The 24,871-nt window shown below is 41.2% G+C and overlaps 1 protein-coding gene across 1 annotated transcript; it reads left to right on the top strand.

The window, feature by feature from the left end:
- LOC117508959 (extracellular calcium-sensing receptor-like) lies at positions 1-24,619 on the top strand. Its single transcript, XM_034168791.1, has 9 exons — positions 1-128; positions 674-968; positions 1,135-1,221; positions 1,418-1,687; positions 1,882-2,073; positions 2,157-2,432; positions 9,896-10,123; positions 10,211-10,334; positions 23,709-24,619. Exons 1-9 carry the CDS (start codon positions 19-21, stop codon positions 24,617-24,619), a joined length of 2,493 nt encoding a protein of 830 aa, XP_034024682.1. The 5' UTR covers positions 1-18.
- The last annotated feature ends 252 nt before the right edge of the window (positions 24,620-24,871 follow it).

Genomic DNA, 24,871 nt, shown 5'->3' with positions numbered 1-24,871 from the left:
CACTACCACCTGAATACGATGTACAAGTCTGGAGATGTAGTTTTAGGTGGATTGTTTCCATTTCACTTATTCTGGCATGTTCCTGATCTGTCGTACAAGTCAGAACCACAACAGCCAACCTGCTACAGGTGAGTGTGGAAAGGAAGTAAGCTGAGACACTAATATTTTAAGAATTTTGTCAAAGTTCAAAAATTAAAATGCATCCTGAATTATGTTTAAAATATATATTTTTAGTTAACTCAATGCCAGTGACAGTTACATAAAAAGGAATTGTTATAATGATAACACTGGATTAGATGAATTAACATTAACCCCTTAACGCCTGAATTTATATAGCTGTATATAAAAAAATGTTTTTTGTGTGTTTTTGCCTTTAAGTAGATGGTAAATAATGTTGAGATTATTAATTACACTTTTGCACAAAAAATAAATAGTAATTTTGGTATTTTGGTAATAATTTATGTTATAATGTTATAATAATAATAATGGTATGTTGCAAATTTTCGACAACAGGCATACTGGTCAGGTTGGTATGTTGCATATTTGAGTCAAATATTGTAGCATATATGCGACAATAGGCATTAAGGGGTTAAGGCTTTTGCTTTGTGGCTTTTGCTTTTGATAAGTGTTGCTGTGTGACAGCAAAATTGATGAATGATATATTTTGTCTCAGTTTTAATGTTCAAGGATTCAGACAGGCTCAGACCATGGCTTTTGCTGTTGATGAGATCAACAGAAATTCCAAAGTGCTTCCTAATGTGACTCTGGGATACAATCTTTATGATACCTGTACCAAACTAGGAATTGGATTCCTTGCTGCCTTGTCTTTAGCTAATGGTCAGGAGAATGAGTTCAAATTTGATGAAACCTGTGTGGGAACCCCTCCAGTGTTGGGAATTGTGGGTGATTCTTCCTCCACACGTTCTATTGCCATCTCATCTGTCTTAGGTTTGTACAGAGTGCCAATGGTAAGTTTTCTGCATCAGCATCTAATCATCATTTTTCTGCATATATATTCGGTTGTGTAAATAATAAAGTGAAAATACAGGAGGAAAGAGAATTAAAACTATTAATAGATAAAATCATTTCTGAATGCTGTCACCCTTTTTAGATTACAGTCTTAATCTTTTGCAGGTGAGTTACTTTTCAACATGTTCCTGCTTGAGTGACCGAAAAAAGTTTCCATCCTTCTTCCGGACTATCCCAAGTGATGCTTTCCAAGTAAATGTCAATCTAAAAGAGGAAAATGTTAAACATACAGTATGACATACTGGTGAAGTTAAATCTCTCTTTGTGAATACAATGGAAACATATATATAAAAAACAAACATATACAGTACACCTTTATAGTAGATTTTTTTTTTTTTTATTGAAAGAACCCTGAGGTCTATAATCTGTAAATTTTCTGTGTAATTAGGTGCGTGCTATAATTAAGATTTTAAAACACTTTGGCTGGACCTGGGTTGGCCTGTTGGTCAGTGATGATGACTATGGACTCCATGCTGCCAGATCTTTCCAGTCCGACTTGGCTGAGTCTGGTGAAGGTTGTCTGGCTTACTTAGAAATTTTGCCTTTAAACAAGAAGCCAGTTGAATTTAAGAGGATCGTGGAAATGATAAAGAAATCAACAGCTCATGTGGTGATTGTGTTTGCACATAGCACACAAATGATTCAACTCATTGAAGAGGTTAGAATTAAACATTGGGATTTTTTTTTTTTTTTTTTACAGAAGTAAAAAAAAAATGTATGATTCACACTAATAGTGATATTGTTGTTATTTTCTATGACGTCAGTATAAGTTTTATTGAACTGTTCCCCAACAGGTTTGATGTAAAATTTGATTTCTTCTTCTTTTTCATTTTTCATCAACACGATGTGCAGGTGATTAAACAGAATGTGACAGGTCTGCAGTGGATGGCCAGTGAGTCATGGGTTTCAGCTGCTGAGTTACAGACCCCCAATCTTATGCCATATCTGGGTGGAACTCTGGGCATCGCCATCCGACAAGCAGAAATTCCAGGTCTGAAGGAGTTCCTGTTAAAAATACATCCTGGCAGCTATGGACATAACTTGGTGAGACATTAACCTCATAGTTTGGCATAGAAAAAAACATATACTTTCTGCATTTATTTTAACTGAGTTTTCAAACATTTCAGGTAAAGCGATTTTGGGAATTTGCGTTCCAGTGTCGATTTGCCCCACTTCCAGCAGGTTGGGTGGAAACTGGTGGAGCACTATGCACTGGACAGGAAGATCTAAAGAAAGTGGAGAGTGAGATTTTGGATGTTTCAAATCTGAGGTCAGAGTACAATGTGTTCAAGGCTGTGTATGCACTGGCATATGCCCTTGATGACATGCTGCAGTGTGTGCCAGGGAAAGGACCTTTCACTGAGAAAAGCTGTGCCAATTTAAACAGCCTTGAGCCATGGCAGGTGTGATATTTACTTCATTATTTTCTATTATTTTGCTTATATGCGCTATTGACAACAATTTTTCAGTTTGTCAATACAGAAAAATACAAATCCACAAATCAGCATTGGAGAATGCTGCAGGAGGGGTTTCCACCTTCAGGATGTATAACATTATTATTTAACCAGGTTAATCCCATTGAGATCTTTTGCAAAGGAGACCTGGATGATTATAAAGTTTCCAGTCTGCCTAACCTGCATGTCTTTGGATGTGGGAGGAAACCGGAGGAAACCCATGCAAATACGGGGAGAACATGCAAACTCCACACAGAGAGGCCACAGGTGGGAATGGTTCCCATGAGCTTCTTGCTGTGAGGCAACAGTGCAAACCATTTGTCTTGATATTTGCACGTTAAGACAATATGTTGCTTCCTTTAGGTGGTTTTGTGACAGAACCTGCTGAATCATCCATATTCATAGTAATACATAAGCAATTCTGCTAATCCGCTGACCACTAATTAACAAAACTAGCTTTTTTGTTAGCGGATTAACTATGCAGATAACTTTGAAAACCATCAGCAGACCAATTAGCTTCTGCTAAATTTAATTCAGCTAACTGTCAGTCTGCTAATATATTTGCTAGCGAAGTGAGTAAAGCTTAACAGTCAAAAATGTTTACAAACCCTAAAATCATCCACGTTAGCTCCTGTCTGTTGTGTGTCTGCAACAGTCAGGCTGCTGTGAGAAGCTCAGCCTTCCATCAGCAGAAGGGGACAGGGCAGCCACCAGTAAAGTCCCTTGATTGAGAAAGTAATGACACGGCGAGTCGAAAAAAGTCACATAACTCCTGGTACCATCTTGTGTTCAAAATAGCGTTCACTGTTAAACTGTTAATTTGCTGAGAATGGCAGGTTGTTGTGCATTTGGATGCATAAATAGACACAGCACGGGCTTCAAGATGTACAGATCCCCTTCAAATCTGAACAGAAGAAAAATTTGGGAAAATAAAGTCAGCCATGTGGGATAGAAGCTGACATCATTGTCAAAGCTTTGCAAGGTAGGAAAATTTAGTGTTCAGTCCCATATACAGTCCCAAGACTCACCTAATGTCCCGGTCACACGGCATACAACGATTCCTGAACAAAGGAAAAACTGTCACAAACTCACAAATCATCGCGAAAAGGTGGCTGGATGAGCTTTCACTTATCATCGCTTTCACCCATCATCGAATAGCCTGCGAATCAAGACCACAAAAGAGCTGATAAAGGCACGAAATGAAACTGAAGAATTAATTAAGAATATTCCTAACTTTGAATTAAGAATATTCACCAGCCTCCGAAACCTTCAGCTTCAACTGCAAGGCACGCATCAGCTCCAAGGTGTCATCCAATTTGCATCTAAGTTCAAGAGTCAACGCAGTCTGAGAATGCACTGCCTTGCTGACCTCGTTAATCATGACGGACAAGCGAGGGGCTGTGGTTCTTGATGCCGCCGTCTTGCCAATTTTCCGGTAGATCAGGGCAGCACATAAGCCAAAAAGTACCAGCCCTGCTACCATAAGACCAAAAATGAATAGGTCTTCGACGTCCTCCACAGAGAAAGGCGCCAAGCATGCCACACGCCAGGAACTCCAGGAGTCAAGGACATAGCCCGCAGGATACGTTCCATCTGGCAGGCAGGATCCCCCGGTCCTGACCTTCTTGTAGAAAAAATGGTGTCAATAGCGTTCAGAGACCAGCTGATCAATTCCATGGTTAATCCAATAGTAGTCCAATAGATCCAGAATCCAATATAGTTTTGAGGAATTCACAAGTCTGGTGAAGTAGGGACTTGAAGGTTAAAAGCAGAGAGATAAGGGAGAGTGGAGGAGATGCGACCGCCCTCGTTGGAGTCCCAAGCTGAGATATAAGGATGAGATGTGGCATTGTTTACACCACTGTGGTGTATATAAGGCAATAATGTGCACTTATTTACACCCCCATGGTATAAATAAGAACACGATAAGGCATTATTCACACCACCGACCGTGGTGTATACAGCCTTTGCCGGTGCAGTGTGTGTCTGCATCCTTCTCTGCATTCCAGGACTCAGTGCTGGGATGGAGCTCTGTAGCACCTGAGTGCTGGAGAAGCTCTAAAGAGAAGCATGTGTTCCAATCCACTGTGGAGATCTGTGCGCATGTCAGTGGATCCACCTACTCTGGTTGCTCATCTAGAACAAAAGGGGTTATTTCCTTCATCATTAGAATCCTCATTGTCTGGTTCAGACTCTGATGACACGCTGCATGCGCCGTCTTGCTCGAATTAAAAAAAAAAAACTGAAGTGTTTTCTCAGGATGCCTCATTTTTACAAAACAAAAAGAAACACCACCACACTAACCACACACACTAAATACGCCACCAAAATAATACACACTCCAAACACGTCAAATATTTCTTAAATCTCTCAGCGGCGGACACCCCCCCTGTCAGTTCAGCGCACACACCAACGTGTCACTGTGTCTGCTTCCATAGCCACACTTGTGTGGGCAATTTTTACACCCAGCTTGAAAGTGATCATCTGCTGACTGCTGCCATGCTAATAATTTGAATGGCCACACATTTTTTAAGTGCCAAGTGAGTGGTGTTAGATGTTCATATGTGTCACCTGGAATTTGGCTGACACCTGGCGCGAGAGGGTTTGATGGGCTCTCACAGGGCACACTCTGTCTTTTAGCCGCTGGATGCACAAATAGTTGTAGCAACAGGTGTATGATGCACTGGAGGCAGCTATGATTTTTGATGCATTGCATATGATTTTTGCTTCATGCGCACTTCTGGGATTTTGACCACATTCGTACTATGTCTGAAGAGGCCCTACGTGTTGCCTTTACATAAAAATACAGCAATAAGTGTCTTTTCACTTAAAAAAGTAAATCTTTGCATGTACACGCTGTCTTAAAAGCAGACACACTGTTGATTTATGCCCTGGCAGTCTCTTCACTGTGCCTTCACTGCATATGCATCATTTCGGCGCTTCAGCAGCAATTCACAGATTATTGTTTCTACTTAAAACTGCACTCCAATCATCATCTATCTCAGTGAAAGATATCTGAAGCTTTTGCACAACAATCATTTCCACATAAATCCAGCATTATTTCATAATAAAAGATGGAGGAGCTCTCAGAGCATGACAGCACCGGTGTTCTGTCGAGATGAGCTCCCGTAGTGTAAATCGATAGTTTGTCTGCCTTAACGACAACGTGTACATGCAAAATTTACTTTTTTTAACTGAAAAGACACTTATCGCTCTATTTTTATGTTGAGACAAAACTTGCATGGTTTTCCTCAATGGGGAAGCTCAATGCGATGGATGAAGTGTAGATTATACTGGTCGCATTGAACGCAACACAGGTAAGTCCTTCCTGAATTGTTGTACTCCTGCTGCAACACATTATGGGAGTTCAGGTTTTGGGATTTTGTTTTTTTTATGGTGGTTCCTGTTGTTTTACCAATGTTGTTAGTGTTATAGATTTATTGTGTTTTTCTAGTTCAAGTAGTGTCGTCTGTTTGATGAAGAATCATGTTGTTACCATGAGTGACAACGTAATGCCTTGCTTTTGATGACTTCTGCCACCGTCTGTCACTGTTGCCAACTTTCTTGCTAAACCTGGTGACTTTCCAAACCCTCTTGATGGTGTACTGTCTCAAAAGCAACGAGTGACAAATCTAGCTACTTTTCCTGGTATCGCTGGAGACTTTTTTGGTGTTTGGTGACTCAAAAGTGAAAGCACATATTGATCTGGTCTCTGCTCTCACCGAGCTGCAGCAGGTCTCCCCACCTCTGCTGCAAAGCACTGAGTGGAGGGATATCTACAATCCTCAGTGTTCAAACACACATGGGATGCATCCTCAGCTCAGACTCAGTCAGCCTTTACCTCGTTTGTTGCACTGTGACTAATTAGTGTCCAGACTTTGAGAAGCCCTGGCCTTGATAAGTTATTTTATTTTGAGAAATGATAGCCAGTTTTAATGGCAAAATAAATAAACAAATCAAGAATCAAGTTTATTTGTACTTCTAATTATTATTAAGTTGTTTTACTCAAATTCATCCAGAAGTCCATGTAAATTCCTTTTCAGTACTCTGCATTTATGAATATGGAATTTACCAAATAATATTAAAAGGTTGATAATGTCTTCAGTGGTCTCTACCACATTTTTTATGACAGCATCTGTTACTACATCATACTATGCAAATATATACAAATTAGACAATGACATTATTTAGCGACTTCTAGCGACTTTTAGGATAGTAGCAATAGCTACTTTTCTTATTGAGGAGTTGGCAACACTGATGTCTGTGTTGTGTGTGAAAAGCAAATAACTGTTCTTTGCAGCAACCAGTAGGGTGCATAAAGACAAACGTTCTGGCTTTTTCTTCCATGCAGCTTGCCACAATGTATAATTTAGCGATAAATCATGTCTTCTTTTGAGAAAGATGATGACAGTGTTTGGGGTTGAATTTATTTATTATGTGTGTGTGTGTGTGTGTGTGTGTGTTCGTTTTGGGTTTGTTCTCGCCTTTGAATTTACTCAGAAACTAATAATAAATAATAAACTTGAAAGTGGCTTATTTGTAGTCAACAGTGTACAGAGTCAATACTAACAGTTAGCGGTTTTGCTGTAACATCTGCTAAATTTTTTTCAGGGTTTATCAATTTAGCATTATAAATGCTAACTTTTCAGTTTGCAAATTAGCGATGATCAAAGCAAACTTTTCTATGATTTATGCCCACCACTGTACATGAGAATGAAATTGGCCAGGGGACCTGCAACAGTATGCCACAAATGCAACACAGTGCTCAGCAGACACCACCCAAAAAACATTAAGACCCGGCCAGGATCAAGTCACAGCAGCATAACTCCAGTGCACCATTCATATAACCAAGATTTTTGCATACTTTTTCCACTTTCAAACAAGTCCTGGATGCATAGTAGTGATGTCATGTCAATGTCTCTACACTTTGTAGTATATCATACTGACATTGAAACATATTTGTGATGTTTCAAATTGATTTGACAGTATGTACATGGTGATGGTTGTTCACATTTGTTCAGGTTAAGATGAGGTCTGTCAACATTGCTGTGTTGTGAGATGCAGGGTATGACAGGGTGTGAGATGCAATTTTCCAAGACCAAGTGATGGCAGGTCATTATGAAGTAGTTGTGTAAAAACCTCCATTATGTCTAACATGGTGTGAAGCTCCTCCTTCTCTTTTTTCCCCCTGTCAGTCAAATCAACCACACCCACAATTACACAGAACTTTATGGCGTAAAACATCTTAAACTAAGATGTTAGAATCCCCCCCACACACACACACAGTTGTCACAGAGGATGAAACTATCTATAAAGCTATAAACCATTTTTTTGTACAAGGCTGTCATAAAGGATTATAAATTGAGTCCGAGGACTGGACGGGAAAATATCAGATGAGGTCTAAGCATTAGTGAGGTCCATGCACAAAACATAGAGGTCCAATAATCCCGTACAGACCGAGCAAGCAAAGTGAATAATTTGTTTATTATATAGTTAGTAGCACACAAACTTATGGTATAGGAAGAATATGAAAGCTGCTGACGGTTTTGGGCTCATAGTCAGCGATGTGTTCATCTCCATGAAGAATGGTCCAGATGGTCCAGTCGTTAGCTGGGAAGCCTTCAATCTGTGCTTTTTTTTCTGATGCTGTTCATGTATTTATGGAGTATGTTCATGTCTGACTCAGTTTTTGTAATCATGTTTTTAACTTTCTGGTGTGTTAACAAATGGTCACAAATGATTGCAATGGTACCTGGTCAGATATGGGAAAATATCTGACCAATAAGAGTGTGTGTAGCTTCGCAGCTGTATCTTAACAGTTACTAAGGGCCCCTTCACACATAGTGTGAAGTTTGGACGGCGTTTGGATGAAAACGGCGAAACAGCATGAAACAGTTCAAAATTAGCGCACAAAACATCGCACTGACGGGCAGGCGTGCACAAACCCGGTGCGAGAGTTCATGCACGCGCCAGTCAGTGTCTGTCAAGCAGGGACAGTGCCAGGTGCACCACATGGTGCTGCTTATGTGGAAGAAATAAAAACCAGCTGGGACGTGTGGAACCACTTTACACCACTTATGTGAAATAAATAAAAAATAATAACCAGCCGGTACCTGTGGAACCACATTGCGCCGCTTATGCGGAATAAAAATAAAATAAAAAAAAAAACCCAGAAAAAAAAAAACACACCACCCAGAACTCACGCCTTTCAAAACCTGTGGTTCCCAGTCAGAGACGTTACCACTGAGCTACGGAGCTGTTCCTTGAAAGCTGCGGGACGCTGCCTCATATCAGGAAGGACATGGAAGTATTACAAAAAAAAAAATTAAATCTCACACTGTATAAAACACCGCATTTATCAAGTGAGCAATACAAATATGATACGTCTGTTCCTCTGGTGATGACCTATGGTCACAGACATACAGTCATGAAATGACATGAATGAAAAGCAGTGTGCTCTGATCAGGTCCACATCTACTGGTCAGGTGTGTCTGATCGGCCACGCGCGTCTTCTGCCCAACTCGCGTGTCTTGAGGCAGCGCCACAACACAGATACCACGTCATGTGGGACAAAGCTCACATGGGTGATGTGATGGTCAGATCGCCTGCTGCGTATTCTGATCTGATGGTCCGTTTCATCCTGGGGAGCTGTCAGTGTCAGCTCTGTGCATGCGCACGCTCACTTGCTGCAGCTTGTCGACATCATGGCGATATATGTTTTTATTTATGTCCACGTAAATACAGCAATCAGATACACGTGCCTCACAATGGACAGTTGTTAGTCCATAACTGTCCAAACACAGTAGGTGTTGTCCAACTGGAATGTCCAGAATGGCAGATCACCACAGCTGCTTCTGTCGGAAGCCACGCCTCCCATGAGTGGAGCGCACACACCCACGTCTCAGTGTGTGTTTGCAAAGTCACACTCGTGGGGAACTTAGACAAATTTCACAGCAGTACGACAGAGATTGTCTGCAGTCTCTTGTCGTGCGACTGGCCACACATTTTCTAAGTGCCATGCGAGCGGTGTTAGGTGTTTGTGCGTGGAATTTGGCTGGCACCTGCCGCAAGAGGTTATGATGGGTTTGCACAGTGCACACTCTGTCTTTCAGGCGCTTGTGTGTGCAAATAGTTGTAGCAACAGGTGTACTAGGCGCTGGCGACAGGGACAACATTACATGGTTTGCACACGATTCCTGCATCATGCGCACTACGTTTGGATGAGTGCACAGTCGTAAGTGTGCACTTCATCCAAACTTCGCACTATGTGTGAAGGGGCCCTAAAAGTGGAAACTCTTAAGTGTAAAGATGGTTTCAGTTGGGAGATTGAACTTTTTAACCTGTTATTTTCTATCACTCATATTTTCTATCATTTTTCTATCATTTTCTATCACTTTCTCTAATCTGTACAGCTTGTGCATTACTTGCAAAATGTCAATTTCACCACATCATCTGGTGACCAGGTGATATTTGATGAGAATGGTGATTCCTTACCAATCTATGACATTGTTAACTGGCAGTGGCTCCCTGATGGAACAATAAAAGTTGAGAATGTGGGTGTGGTTCAGAAGTCAGACCAGAAAGGAGAAGAGCTCAAACTTGAAGAAGATAGAATCTTCTGGAACTTACATTTCAAAGAGGTCATCAGTTGTGTTCATATGCTGTTTTGAAAAACTAATTCCAGCAGTGTGATATTGTGTAGAATAAGATCATTTCTGTTTCTGCAGCCACCCCGATCAGTGTGTAGTGAAAGCTGTCCACCTGGCACCCGCATGGCAAGAAAGAAAAGCCAGCCTGTCTGCTGTTTTGAATGTGTGCCATGTTCTGAGGGGAAGATCAGCAATGAGACTGGTTGGTGTTGTTTTAACACTTTAGGTTTCCATTGAAAATATTCACTCAGAATATAAATGCAGAGCATTTGTTTTCACTCCCATTATTCAAGCTGGAGTTGAAGTACAAGATCTCAGGAAACTCTCTACTCAAAAGGTTTATTTCCTTTGATTTTGTTCACATATTTGGTAAAATCTGTATTTGTGAGTAATTTATCTCTGCAACAATAACTGATTCACCTAACAAGTGTGGCACATCAAAAGATCCTGATTAAACAGTATGATTATTGCATAGAGCTGCTGGGACTGATGACAGTAAAAAGCCACTATAAAATGGGGAAAAAAGACCATCAGCATCTGGTGTGATCACCATTTGCCACACGCAGTGTGAAGCATATCCTTCCTTGGAGTCGATAAGACTGTTTCATGTGGAATGTTGGTCCAATCCTCTTCAATTCTTCAGTGTTGTTCAAAGTTGCTGGACGTTGGCATGAGTTGGAACACACTGGTGAACACATTGATCCAAAGCATTTGATACTGTACATCCTCAAATGGTGATATGAGTCATAATTGGATTATGGATGCCATACAAGAACTGGGATGATTTCACATTATAGAAATTGTGTAAAAATCCTTGCAACATGGAGCCAAGCATCATCATGTTACAACATGTGGTAATGGTGGGAGAATGTCATGACTGGTGGGAGAATGTCATGACTGGACATGACTGTCGTGTCTGATCATTATATCTCTCTGCATTCAAACAATCAATCAATCAATATAATGTGCCTGCAGTCATTATTGGTAGCTTATGCCTGTGTAAAGCATAAAGCCATCACCACCATGGGACACTCTGTTCACAACACTATGGATGCACGCATGACACCTTTTGGTGCCACCTACTTGGTACAGTGTAAACCCAGATTAGCTGTCTGAATGTGTAATATCAGGAGATATGAGAGGTGAAGAATGCTGTAGCAGTCCTGGGATGACATGATTACACATAGCCTGCAGTTGTGAGGCCACTTGGATGACCTGTGAAATTATACTGCATGTTGGACGGAAATGAAGTAATTTTGTTTGGGGTTTAAAGATATCTCATTTGGATTCTCTAAAATTAAATTTGATGTGGCTTATGGGGATGACATGAATATTCAATTCATAGGCAAACACTCGAGTGTACATTCCTACAGTTAGCATGACAATTGCAGGCTGGCTACAGCAATGTTAAAAGATGCCATTGATTGCATGATGTTGTGCAATTAAACAACATTTTGAAAGTGGCCTTCTATTGGAACCAGCCCAATGCACACCTGCACAGTAACCATGGTGTTGAATCAGAACATTAATATTGTTGTGCACAGGTACAGGCAAGTCTGGTTATTTGCATTATATTATTCCAAATTGTCAATGGTACTGTTAACAGTGAGGCATAGAAGTGCACAGTTTCACACCCACTCATCTTCAACTGCTTACTCCATTTAAGCATCACAGGGGGCTGGAGCCTATCCCAGTAGTCATAGGGCATGAGGTGGGGTACACCCTGGACAGGACACCAGACTGTTGCAGGGCCACATATACAGTAGTGTTCAGAATAATAGAAGTGCTATGTGACTAAGAAGATTAATCCAGGTTTTGAGTATATTTCTTATTGTTACATGGGAAACAAGGTACCAGTAGATTCAGTCGATTCTCACAAATCCAACAAGACCAAGCATTCATGATATGCACACTCTTAAGACTATGAAATTGGGCTATTAGTAAAAAAAAAATTAGAAAAGGGGGTGTTCACAATAATAGTAGCATCTGCTGTTGACGCTACAAACTCAAAACTATTATGTTCAAACTGCTTGTTTAGCAATCCTGTGAATCACTAAAGTAGTATTTAGTTGTATAACCACAGTTTTTCATGATTGCTTCACATCTGTGAGGCATTAATTTTGTTGGTTTGGAACCAAGATTTTGCTCTTTTACTAGTGTGCTTGGGGTCATTGTCTTGTTGAAACACCCATTTCAAGGGCATGTCCTCTTCAGCTTAAGGCAACATGACCTCTTCAAGTATTTTGACACATCCAAACTGATCCATGATACCTGGTATGCGATATATAGGCCCAACACCATAGTAGGAGAAAAATGCCCATATCATGATGCTTGCACCACCATGCTTCACTGTCTTCAATGTGAACTGTGGCTTGAATTCAGAGTTTGGGGGTTGTCTCACAAACTGTCTGCGGCCCTTGGACCCAAAAAGAACAATTTTACTCTCATCTGTCAACAAAATATTCCTCCATTTCTCTTTAGGCCAGTTGATGTGTTCTTTGGCAAATTGTTACCTCTTCTGCACATGTCTTTTATTTAACAAAGCGACTTTGCGGGGGATTCTTGCAAATAAATTAGCTTCACACAGGCATCTTCTAACTGTCATGGCACTTACAGGTAACTCCAGACTGTCTTTGATCATCCTGGAGCTGATCAATGGGTGAGCCTTTGCCATTCTGGTTATTCTTCTATCCATTTTGATTGCTGTTTTCCGTTTTCTTCCACGCGTCTCTGGTTTTTTTTGGTCCATTTTAAAGCATTGGAGATCATTGTAGATGAACAGCCTATAATTTTTTGCACCTGCGTATAGGTTTTCCCCTCTACAGTCAACTTTTTAATCAAACTACGCTGTTCTTCTGAACAATGTCTTGAACGTCCCATTTTCCTCAGGCTTTCAAAGAGAAAAGCAACAGGTGCTGGCTTGATTTTAAATAGGGGACACCTGATTCACACCTCTTTGTTTCACAAAATTGACAAACTCACTGGCTGAATGCCACACTACTATTATTGTGAACACCCCCTTTTCTACTTTTTTTTTTACTAATAGCCCAATTTCATAGCCTTAAGAGTGTGCATATCATGAATGCTTGGTCTTGTTGGATTTGTGAGAATCTACTGAATCTACTGGTACCTTGTTTCCCATGTAACAATAAGAAATATACTCAAAACCTGGATTGATCTTTTTAGTCACATAGCACTACTATTATTCTGAACACTACTGTAGACAAACAAACACACTCACAACCACACGCACACCTACGGACAATTTAAAGTGGTCAGATTCTTTCTATCTGGCGGATCTGCCTAAGTGCCTTCTTCGTGTGAAGGCACCTTCGCCCAGAAAGCGCAAACGCCGCGGGGTGCGATCTGGCCGGCTGGTAAAGCTGAAAGCCTTGCTGGCGCTTTCTCCTGATGTGGTGTGGTCCTCTTCTCTTCCACGGGATTACAGAGATTGTCTTCACCGGTATGTCTCCCGACGCGCACTTGCTCCAGTCGGTGCTTGGCTGGTGCCCATTATTGGCCTCCGGGAGGATGTCTGCGCGCTGCGCCCTCGCCGCGTTTCTTTCTGGGGTTTTGGCGGCGTGTCCCCAACTAACCTCAGGCCTCTGAGCCGGGCAGCTCAGGTGGCTAACCTGGCAACGGCTTCTACGAGGTATGCACTCGTCAATGCACGATCTGTGGTGAACAAGACTTTTATTTTGCAAGAGTTTTTTACTTCGCGCAGATTGGATTTATTGTTTTTAACGGATACTTGGATCAACATCGGTGAGTCATCTGCCTTCTCAGAGTTACTGCCTCCTGACTGTGGTTTTATAAGCACACCAAGAGTTACTGGTCATGGTGGAGGTATTGCGACTGTTTTAAAGAATTGTATTTATCACAAAGTGATGTTGGAGTGGTCCTTCTCCTCTTTTGAACTGAGCTGCTTTGAGCTGCGACAGACTGATCCAGTGCTGTGTGCTGTCATATACAGACCACCGAAATACAACAAAGACTTCATAGAAGAGTTTTCTCACTTTGTTGCTTTGATGGTGACACGTTATGACAAGATTTTAATCATCGGGGATTTGAATGTACATGTCTGTTGTCCGTCAAAACCTCTGGCCAGAGAGTTTTTGGACTTGATCGCAGCTTTCAGTTTGACACAGCATGTCACTGGCAGTACACAAGTACACGGACACATGCTGGATATTATTTTATCTCGGTCTTCCTGTCCAAAATGTTGTTATTGGTGACGCTGTGTTCTCTGACCACAGCCCCATCATGTTTGATTTTAGTCTGGACATTGACATGACGATGCCTGTCGTGCGTCATGGGCCTGACACAGCTGCTGCTTTTATTCCTCTTTTTAGTGCATTTGAGCAGAATTTGTTAGATTCTGCTGCTGTTGGCACAGAACCGATGATGAACTCTTTTATTTCCACTTGCTCTGAGGTTCTGGATGTTGTTGCTCCCTGTAAAGTCATGCGTTCTAAGCTTAAGCAAGAACCGTGGCTTAATGACATCACGCACGCAGCTCGGCATGACTATCGGAGGGCAGAGCGCAGATGGAAACAAGACCGTTTGGAGGTTTCAAAACAGATTCTTAAAGAGAGCTGGAATAATTATCAGAGGGTGGTTAAAGCTGAAAAAAATAAGTATTTTTCAGAATTGATTTTAAACAATCTTGGCAAGCCTCGTATTCTTTTTAAAACAATTGATTCTGTTTTTAATCCCAGTCCGTCCACTTTTCTGGAAAAATTTCTCCACTTTTTTTATTGATAAGGTTGATGCCATTAGGGCCAATATATCACTGTCCCCGGTGTGTCATTGTGTAGCAAATCAGTGCTCGTGTGTTTTTAGTAACTTTCAGCCTGTGTCAAGGACTGTGCTGACAGCAATAGTTAGGCATCTAAAACCCTCTTCCTGTCCCACTGACCTGGTCCCCCCTCGCTTTTTTAAGGAGGTTTGGGACACCATTGGCTCTTTTGTCAGAGAAATTATTAATTGTAGTCTATCTTGTGGAATTGTGCCTTCCTTTTGTAAAAAAGCTATTGTGGAGCCACTGATCAAAAAACCGGGTTTGGATCCCACAGCTTTTTCAAATTATCGACCTATCTCTAAGTTACCGCTTGTGTCGAAAATTTTAGAGAAATGCATCTTTGCACAGTTGCAGCCTTTTTTTTAGATACAAACGGCACATTGGATCCATTTCAATCAGGGTACAAGGCATTTCACAGCACTGAATCTGCACTTTTAAAGGTTTTTAATGATCTCCTTTTAACAACTGATTCTGGCAGTTCAGCCATTTTAGTGCTTTTAGACCTCACTGCAGTTTTTGACACAGTTGACCACGCAATTCTTTTAGATCACCTGAGAGACTGTGTGGGTGTCAGGGGGACTGTTCTGGAGTGGTTTAGGTCGTACCTGTCGGAGAGGTCTTTCTCCGTCAGGCTGGGGGCCTCCACTACGTCTTCAGCCCCTCTTCATCGTGGAGTCCCCCAGTGTTCTATCCTGGGACCCATCCTTTTTGCTCTTTATCTCCTCCCACTCAGAGAGATTTTTAAAAAACATGACGTGGCCTACCATTTTTATGCTGGTGATTGTCAAATCTACATGCCTATTGCTAAAAACAGCCTTTGCCCCCTGACACCCCTACTCGACTGTCTGTGTGACATCAGGGCTTGGTTGTCACAGAATTTTTTGAAACTTAATGAGGGCAAGACAGAGGTTATGTTGTTTGGAAGTACCCTCGTTGACTTGGGACCTCTTAAGGATTTTGTACGTCCCAAGGTCACCAGCCTTGGCGTCACGATAGACAGCGATATTAAATTTGATAAACAAATCAATGGTGTTTTGAAATTGTGCTTTTATCATCTTCGTCTTTTATCAAAGGTAAAACCATTTTTATCTTTCAACCTTTTTGAACAAGTTGTGCACTCTTTTATTTCAAGTCGTCTGGACTACTGTAACGCACTTTATTTCGGCATTAGCTAATGGGCTCTTTCCCGTTTGCAGTTAGTCCAGAACGCTGCAGCGCGACTTTTAACAGGAGCCTGGACGCATGATCACATAACCCCAATTCTTGCATCTTTGCACTGGCTTCCTATTAATTTTAGAATTGATTTTAAGATTTTATTGTTTGTTTTTAAAGCTTTGAATGGAATGGCCCCTCAATACATCACTGACCTCCTACAAATTTACTCTCCGGCGCGTGCTCTGAGGTCTGAGGGCCATTTCCAGCTCGTGGAACCCAAGACGAGACTTAAAACCAGGGGGGACAGGGCTTTCTCTGTGGCTGGCCCCAGACTTTGGAACGCTCTGCCCCTCCATGTCTGAACAGCCCCAACAGTGGAGTCTGTTAAGTCTTGTCTGAAGACCCACTTTTATTCTCTGGATTTTAACACTGAGTGAGTTGTGTGGTCCTCTGTTTTATTGGTTTTGTTTTTATTTTGGTAGATTTTATTGGTTTTATCTTTTGTATGCTGTATGTATTTATTTATTTATCTTGCACATTTTAGTTAATTTTATTGTTAATTTTCTTATTTTTAATTTTTGATGACTGGGGTTTTATCTATTGTGATTCTATTGTATCAATCAATTTCAATCAATCAATTTTTTTATATAGCGCCAAATCACAACAAACAGTTGCCCCAAGGCACTTTATATTGTAAGGCAAGGCCATACAATAATTATGTAAAACCCCAACGGTCAAAACGACCCCCTGTGAGCAAGCACTTGGCTACAGTGGGAAGGAAAAACTCCCTTTTAACAGGAAGAAACCTCCAGCAGAACCAGGCTCAGGGAGGGGCAGTCTTCTGCTGGGACTGGTTGGAGCTGAGGGAGAGAACCAGGAAAAAGACATTCTGTGGAGGGGAGCAGAGATCGATCACTAATGATTAAATGCAGAGTGGTGCATACAGAGCAAAAAGAGAAAGAAACAGTGCATCATGGGAACCCCCCAGCAGTCTACGTCTATAGCAGCATAACTAAGGGATGGTTCAGGGTCACCTGATCCAGCCCTAACTATAGCTTTAGCAAAAAGGAAAGTTTAAGCTAATCTTAAAAGTAGAGAGGGTGTCTGTCTCCCTGATCTGAATTGGGAGCTTGTTCCACAGGAGAGGAGCCTGAAAGCTGAAGGCGCTGCCTCCCATTCTACTCTTACAAACCCTAGGAACTACAAGTAAGCCTGCAGTCTGAGAGCGAAGCGCTCTATTGGGGTGATATGGTACTACGAGGTCCCTAAGATAAGATGGGACCTGATTATTCAAAACCTTATTAGTAAGAAGAAGAATTTTAAATTCTATTCTAGAATTAACAGGAAGCCAATGAAGAGAGGCCAATATGGGTGAGATATGCTCTCTCATTCTAGTCCCCGTCAGTACTCTAGCTGCAGCATTTTGAATTAACTGAAGGCTTTTAGGGAACTTTTAGGACAACCTGATAATAATGAATTACAATAGTCCAGCCTAGAGGAAACAAATGCATGAATCAGTTTTTCAGCATCACTCTGAGACAAGACCTTTCTGATTTTAGAGATATTGCGTAAATGCAAAAAAGCAGTCCTACATATTTGTTTAATATGCGCTTTGAATGACATATCCTGATCAAAAATGACTCCAAGATTTCTCACAGTATTACTAGAGGTCAGGGTAGTGCCATCCAGAGTAAGGATCTGGTTAGACACCATGTTTCTAAGATTTGTGGGGCCAAGTACAATAACTTCAGTTTTATCTGAGTTTAAAAGCAGGAAATTAGAGGTCATCCATGTCTTTATGTCTGTAAGACAATCCTGCAGTTTAGCTAATTGGTGTGTGTCCTCTGGCTTCATGGATAGATAAAGCTGGGTATCATCTGCATAACAATGAAAATTTAAGCAATACCGTCTAATAATACTGCCTAAGGGAAGCATGTATAAAGTGAATAAAATTGGTCCTAGCACAGAACCTTGTGGAACTCCATAATTAACTTTAGTCTGTGAAGAAGATTCCCCATTTACATGAACAAATTGTAATCTATTAGACAAATATGATTCAAACCACCGCAGCGCAGTGCCTTTAATACCTATGGCATGCTCTAATCTCTGTAATAAAATTTTATGGTCAACAGTATCAAAAGCAGCACTGAGGTCCAACAGAACAAGCACAGAGATGAGTCCACTATCCGAGGCCATAAGAAGATCATTTGTAACCTTCACTAATGCTGTTTCTGTACTATGATGAATTCTAAAACCTGACTGAAACTCTTCAAATAGACCATTCCTCTGCAGATGATCAGTTAGCTGTTTTACAACTACCCTTTCAAGAATTTTTGAGAGAAAAGGAAGGTTGGAGATTGGCCTATAATTAGCTAAGATAGCTGGGTCAAGTGATGGCTTTTTAAGTAATGGTTTAATTACTGCCACCTTAAAGCCTGTGGTACATAGCCAACTAATAAAGATAGATTGATCATATTTAAGATCGAAGCATTAAATAATGGTAGGGCTTCCTTGAGCAGCCTCGTAGGAATGGGGTCTAATAAACATGTTGATGGTTTGGATGAAGTAACTAATGAAAATAACTCAGACAGAACAATCGGAGAGAAAGAGTCTAACCAAATACCGGCATCACTGAAAGCAGCCAAGATAACGATACGTCTTTGGGATGGTTATGAGTAATTTTTTCTCTAATAGTTAAATTTTGTTAGCAAAGAAAGTCATGAAGTCATTACTAGTTAAAGTTAATGGAATACTCAGCTCAATAGAGCTCTGACTCTTTGTCAGCCTGGCTACAGTGCTGAAAAGAAACCTGGGGTTGTTCTTATTTTCTTCAATTAGTGATGAGTAGAAAGATGTCCTAGCTTTACGGAGGGCTTTTTTATAGAGCAACAGACTCTTTTTCCAGGCTAAGTGAAGATCTTCTAAATTAGTGAGACGCCATTTCCTCTCCAACTTACGGGTTATCTGCTTTAAGCTGCGAGTTTGTGAGTTATACCACGGAGTCAGGCACTTCTGATTTAAAGCTCTCTTTTTCAGAGGAGCTACAGCATCCAAAGTTGTCTTCAATGAGGATGTAAAACTATTGACGAGATACTCTATCTCCCTTACAGAGTTTAGGTAGCTACTCTGCACTGTGTTGGTATATGGCATTAGAGAACATAAAGAAGGAATCATATCCTTAAACCTAGTTACAGCGCTTTCTGAAAGACTTCTAGTGTAATGAAACTTATTCCCCACTGCTGGGTAGTCCATCAGAGTACATGTAAATGTTATTAAGAAATGATCAGACAGAAGGGAGTTTTCAGGGAATACTGTTAAGTCTTCTATTTCCATACCATAAGTCAGAACAAGATCTAAGATATGATTAAAGTGGTGGGTGGACTCATTTACTTTTTGAGCAAAGCCAATAGAGATTAAATGCAGTGTTGAGGCTGTCATTCTCAGCATCTGTGTGGATGTTAAAATCGCCCACTATAATTATCTTATCTGAGCTAAGCACTAAGTCAGACAAAAGGTCTGAAAATTCACAGAGAAACTCACAGTAACGACCAGGTGGACAATAGATAATAACAAATAAAACTGGTTTTTGGGACTTCCAATTTGGATGGACAAGACTAAGAGACAAGCTTTCAAATGAATTAAAGCTCTGTCTGGGTTTTTGATTAATTAATAAGCTGGAATGGAAGATTGCTGCTAATCCTCCTCCTCGGCCCGTGCTATGAGCATTCTGACAGTTAGTGTGACTCGGGGGTGTTGACTCATTTAAACTAACATATTCATCCTGCTGTAACCAGGTTTCTGTTAGGCAGAATAAATCAATATGTTGATCAATTATTATATCATTTACCAACAGGGACTTAGAAGAGAGAGACCTAATGTTTAATAGACCACATTTAACTGTTTTAGTCTGTGGTGCAGTTGAAGGTGCTATATTATTTTTTCTTTTTGAATTTTTATGCTTAAATAGATTTTTGCTGGTTGTTGGTGGTCTGGGAGCAGGCACCGTCTCTACGGGGATGGGGTAATGAGGGGATGGCAGGGGGAGAGAAGCTGCAGAGAGGTGTGTAAGACTACAACTCTGCTTCCTGGTCCCAACCCTGGATAGTCACGGTTTGGAGGATTTAAGAAAATTGGCCAGATTTCTAGAAATGAGAGCTGCTCCATCCAAAGTGGGATGGATGCCGTCTCTCCTAACAAGACCAGGTTTTCCCCAGAAGCTTTGCCAATTATCTAACGAAGCCCACCTCATTTTTTGGGACACCACTCAGACAGCCAGCAATTCAAGGAGAACAGGCGGCTAAACATGTCACTCCCGGTCCGATTGGGGAGGGGCCCAGAGAAAACTACAGAGTCCGACATTGTTTTTGCAAAGTTACACACCGATTTAATGTTAATTTTAGTGACCTCCGATTGGCGTAACCGGGTGTCATTACTGCCGACGGTGAATTACAATCTTACCAAATTTACGCTTAGCCTTAGCCAGCAGTTTCAAATTTCCTTCAATGTCGCCTGCTCTGGCCCCCGGAAGACAATTGACTATGGTTGCTGGTGTCGCTAACTTCACATTTCTCAAAATAGAGTCGCCAATAACCAGAGTTTGATCCTCGGCGGGTGTGTCGTCGAGTGGGGAAAAACGGTTAGAAATGTGAACGGGTTGGCGGTGTACACGGGGCTTCTGTTTAGAACTACGCTTCCTCCTCACAGTCACCCAGTCAGCCTGCTTGGGATCTGCCAGGGGGGAACTAACGGTGGCTAAGCTACCTTGGTCCGCACCGACTACAGGGGCCTGGCTAGCTGTAGAATTTTCCTCGGTGCGGAGCCGAGTCTCCAATTCGCCCAGCCTGGCCTCCAAAGCTACGAATAAGCTACACTTATTACAAGTACCATTACTGCTAAAGGAGGCCGAGGAATAACTAAACATTTCACACCCAGAGCAGAAAAGTGTGGGAGAGACAGGAGAAGCCGCCATGCTAAATCGGCTAAGAGCTAGTAGCTACGCTAACCTAACGGATTCCTAAAAACACGCAAAGTGAATAATTTAGAGGTGATTCAGCAGAAGGAGTGCTTTAGTTAAGGCACGTAAAGATTACACTGGGAAACAAATCGTAATCTAGATAACTAGATCAATCTAACTGCGCAGATTAAACAGCTAACAGATACAGAAAAACACCGCTGTGCTCCGGAACAGGAAGTGATACAATACCGCAGTGAGAGCCAACCACCAGTAGAGGCAAGCAACAAGCAAAGTTATGTGTGTGCAGAACTTTGGAACATTTTTGTTGTTAAATGTGCTATATAAATAAAGTGGATTGGATAAAGTTTCCAGTCCACCGAACCTTCATGTCATTGGACGTGGGAAGAAGCCGGAGCACCCACAGGGAACCCAAGCAAACATGGGGAGAACATGCAAACGCCACATAGAAAGGCCACAGGTGAGGATTGAACCCAAGATCTTCTTGCTGTGAGGCAACAGGGCTAACCACTGATCCACCGGACTGCACAGTTTGTGAATTTATTGTCAACTGAAGTAATTTCAAAACCCTTTCTGGATAAATGCATTCATCCTACCTACTACTCAGAATTTATTCAGGTTCATGATCCTGATCAGCACATGCGCAAACCTCCACCAACAGTAGTGTCCAATTCCACATTTTTTTTTACGTTGGGAAAAAAATTTAAGGTCAAAGTCCTGTTAGAAGTGACTTTTCATAAGCTAAAATGTAATACAAAATATTGATGACATGGGCTTTTTAATGTTAAAATCAATTATCTTAAAATCAATTATCTCTAAATCCACAGTATGGATCAGATGCAGATCAAAGTTAGTGTATTCACTGAGTGTGACAGTTTACACCTCATTGTGACAAATGAGAGTGATTAAAGCAGTTTTGATTGTGATACAAAATGTACACCAAATAGGCCTTTCAATATTATATTCAAATGTCCAGAAAATCCATAATCCAGATCAGATCCAGATCCACATTTGTCAGGCTGTAGTGAGTGCCAGTCTGCACCCCACTTTGAAATATGAGAGGTATTGGGGCATGTTTGAGAAGATGAAGATATAATATAAAATATACATTTAATGGGGTTTTCAAAGTTAAATTTAAATGGCCACAAAATTTGTAATCTGACTTTGACCTTTGACCTTGAATGTTGAATCACTTCTTGCCTAAGAGGATATGAATCTTCAGTAAAAATGTCATACCGATATATGAAAAACTGTGAGCTCCAGGTTGTTCACAAATGAACAAACAAACAGACAAACAAGGGTGAAAATATAACCTCCTTTAACTTCATTGGTAATAACTCGTTGTGTTCTGAAGCTGTGGACTTTCCAGTCAGCTTGGCTTGAAGCATGATGATGGGTTCACTGGACTCATGGCTGCACAGGGAAGTGACGACATACACTTTGTCCTTAACATTAACAGACTTTTTTGTGTGTACGGTTGGATCTGAAGAGCTGAGCTTGTTTGTGACTATAACAAGGCTGTAACAGGTTGTGTGTGTGCACTACAGCAGGAGCTCCTCTCCCCTGAGGCTGTGTTTTTGTTGTTCTTGTTTTATTAACAGGCTGTGTGAGCACGGAGCTGAAGAATTTCTTCCAATCAAACTGTAATATTTACCACAATTGCATCAAAATTAACACAGTCGTTACTTTAAACTTAAGTCACAATGACACAAACTCAAATTTACTTTTCTTTGGTAAGTGAGCTCAACTTGACAGGTGAGGTGCACATGTGCAGTTACACGGTGGAGCTCATCTCGAAGGGACACTGTCACTGGTTGAGATGAGCGGCACAACCGAAGAAAATCCACTTAAGCTTTGTTTTTACACACTGTCTTTACAGCAGAATATTGTTGTTAGATGATGGGCAACTCATCTTGATGGGGAGCTCAACACGACACACGTAACTATCCATTTATGCTGTGGGGATATCAATTCGACAGAGCAGCTCATCTCAACAGAACACCAGCACATAGTTACTTGGTTGTTGGGGACCCCAATTTCACCTGCCTGTGACACATAGATGGTAAATTTGGAGAGGTGGGGATGGACCAGTTGTCTGACTTGGTGGTTACTATCCAAGACCCAAAGTGGCAACATGGTGTCATGGATGCATAGTCGTTTAAAACACATCTATAATTCACTTCATGAATAAATTCTCGAATGGATGTCAGACCCCAGGAATGCTCACTGCAGTATCTTGACCTCATCCACATCACCACCCACAGCAGTGTGAGTCAGTTCCAGTACAATGATGACACAGAGCCACTCGTGAAGGAGGGGCCTTGCCTCAGCCACACAACAACACAGTGCTGCCTAAATTTGCGAGCAAAGGTTACCAACCTGAATTTATTCCACATGGCATGATAACAAACCAAATTTGACAATAGAGTCAGCAGCCAGAAGACAGCAGTGACAAGCTTCAAGAAACAAACAGCAGTATAAAGAATGGAGCAAGGCTCCCAGTCCTGATCTGTGAACATAGCTTGAGGGAAATAAGCCTTTCATGTGCAAAAAGGACTGTAATCTTTTGCTTCAATTCATATGAACAAAATCCTTCTTATATGGGTGGCTGAATGTAATCAAAATATATTTTCTCCCCTCTTTGTTAGATTCCAAGGATTGCACCAGTTGTCCAGAGGACTTTTGGTCTAATTCCAAGCGTGATAAATGCATTACCAAAGGAATTGAGTTCCTGTCCTATCAGGAGCCTCTGGGAATCTGCTTGACAGCTGCCTCATTGCTGGGGACATTTATTTGTGCTGTTGTTCTTGGAATCTTCACATATTATCGCAGTACAGCAATAGTACGAGCCAACAATTCAGAACTGAGCTTCCAGATCATAATTTCTCTAAAACTGTGCTTCTTGTGCTCCTTGCTGTTCATTGGCCAGCCTCAGCTGTGGACATGTCAGCTGAGGCATGCAGCGTTTGGGATCAGCTTTGTGCTTTGTATCTCATGTATCCTGGTAAAAACCATGGTGGTTCTGGCTGTGTTTAAGTCCTCCAAACCAGGAGGTGGAACCAGACTGAAATGGTTTGGTGTCAGACAACAGAGAGGGACGGTTCTGGCTTTAATTTCTGTCCAGGCAGTAATCTGCACTGTTTGGCTTGTCTCTTCCTCTCCAGCTCCTCATAAAAACACTCAATATCACAATGACAAAATAGTTTATGAATGTGTTGTTGGCTCCACAGTTGGTTTTGCAGTGTTATTGGGTTATATTGGCTTTCTGGCTGTCCTCAGCTTCCTGCTAGCTTTTCTAGCCAGGAATCTTCCTGACAGTTTTAATGAGGCTAAACTCATCACTTTCAGCATGCTGATATTCTGTGCTGTGTGGGTGGCATTTGTCCCAACTTATATCAGCTCTCCTGGTAAATATGCAGATGCAGTGGAAGTATTTGCCATCCTGGCCTCCAGTTTTGGCCTCTTGGCTGCACTGTTTGGACGCAAATGTTACATTATCCTCCTAAGACCCGAAAGAAACACAAAGAAGGCAATCATGAGCCGAGATATTGACACTTAAGCCAGCAAATTTTGTTTTTCACCAGAACTTTCCTTTGTTGTACACCCCATTACACAAATAAATAAATAAATAAATAATTGAAAGAATTATCACAGTGCAGTCACAGTGTGCTGGATTTTTAAAGTAAAATCGTAACTAATTTTCTTTTCTCTAACATGATCTGTGCCTTGCTTTTGTTTCAATCTTGATGACAAGTTGTAATACCCCCGTCACACTTGAGGCTGAATGAGGCTGAATGCCGCCCGAATGAAA

Source organism: Thalassophryne amazonica, chromosome 4 (genome assembly GCF_902500255.1).
Source record: "Thalassophryne amazonica chromosome 4, fThaAma1.1, whole genome shotgun sequence".
In the NCBI taxonomy this organism is placed as follows: Eukaryota; Metazoa; Chordata; class Actinopteri; order Batrachoidiformes; family Batrachoididae; genus Thalassophryne; species Thalassophryne amazonica.
The sequence above is the reverse complement of the archived record's forward strand: the minus strand, read 5'-3'. Positions and strand labels throughout refer to the sequence as shown.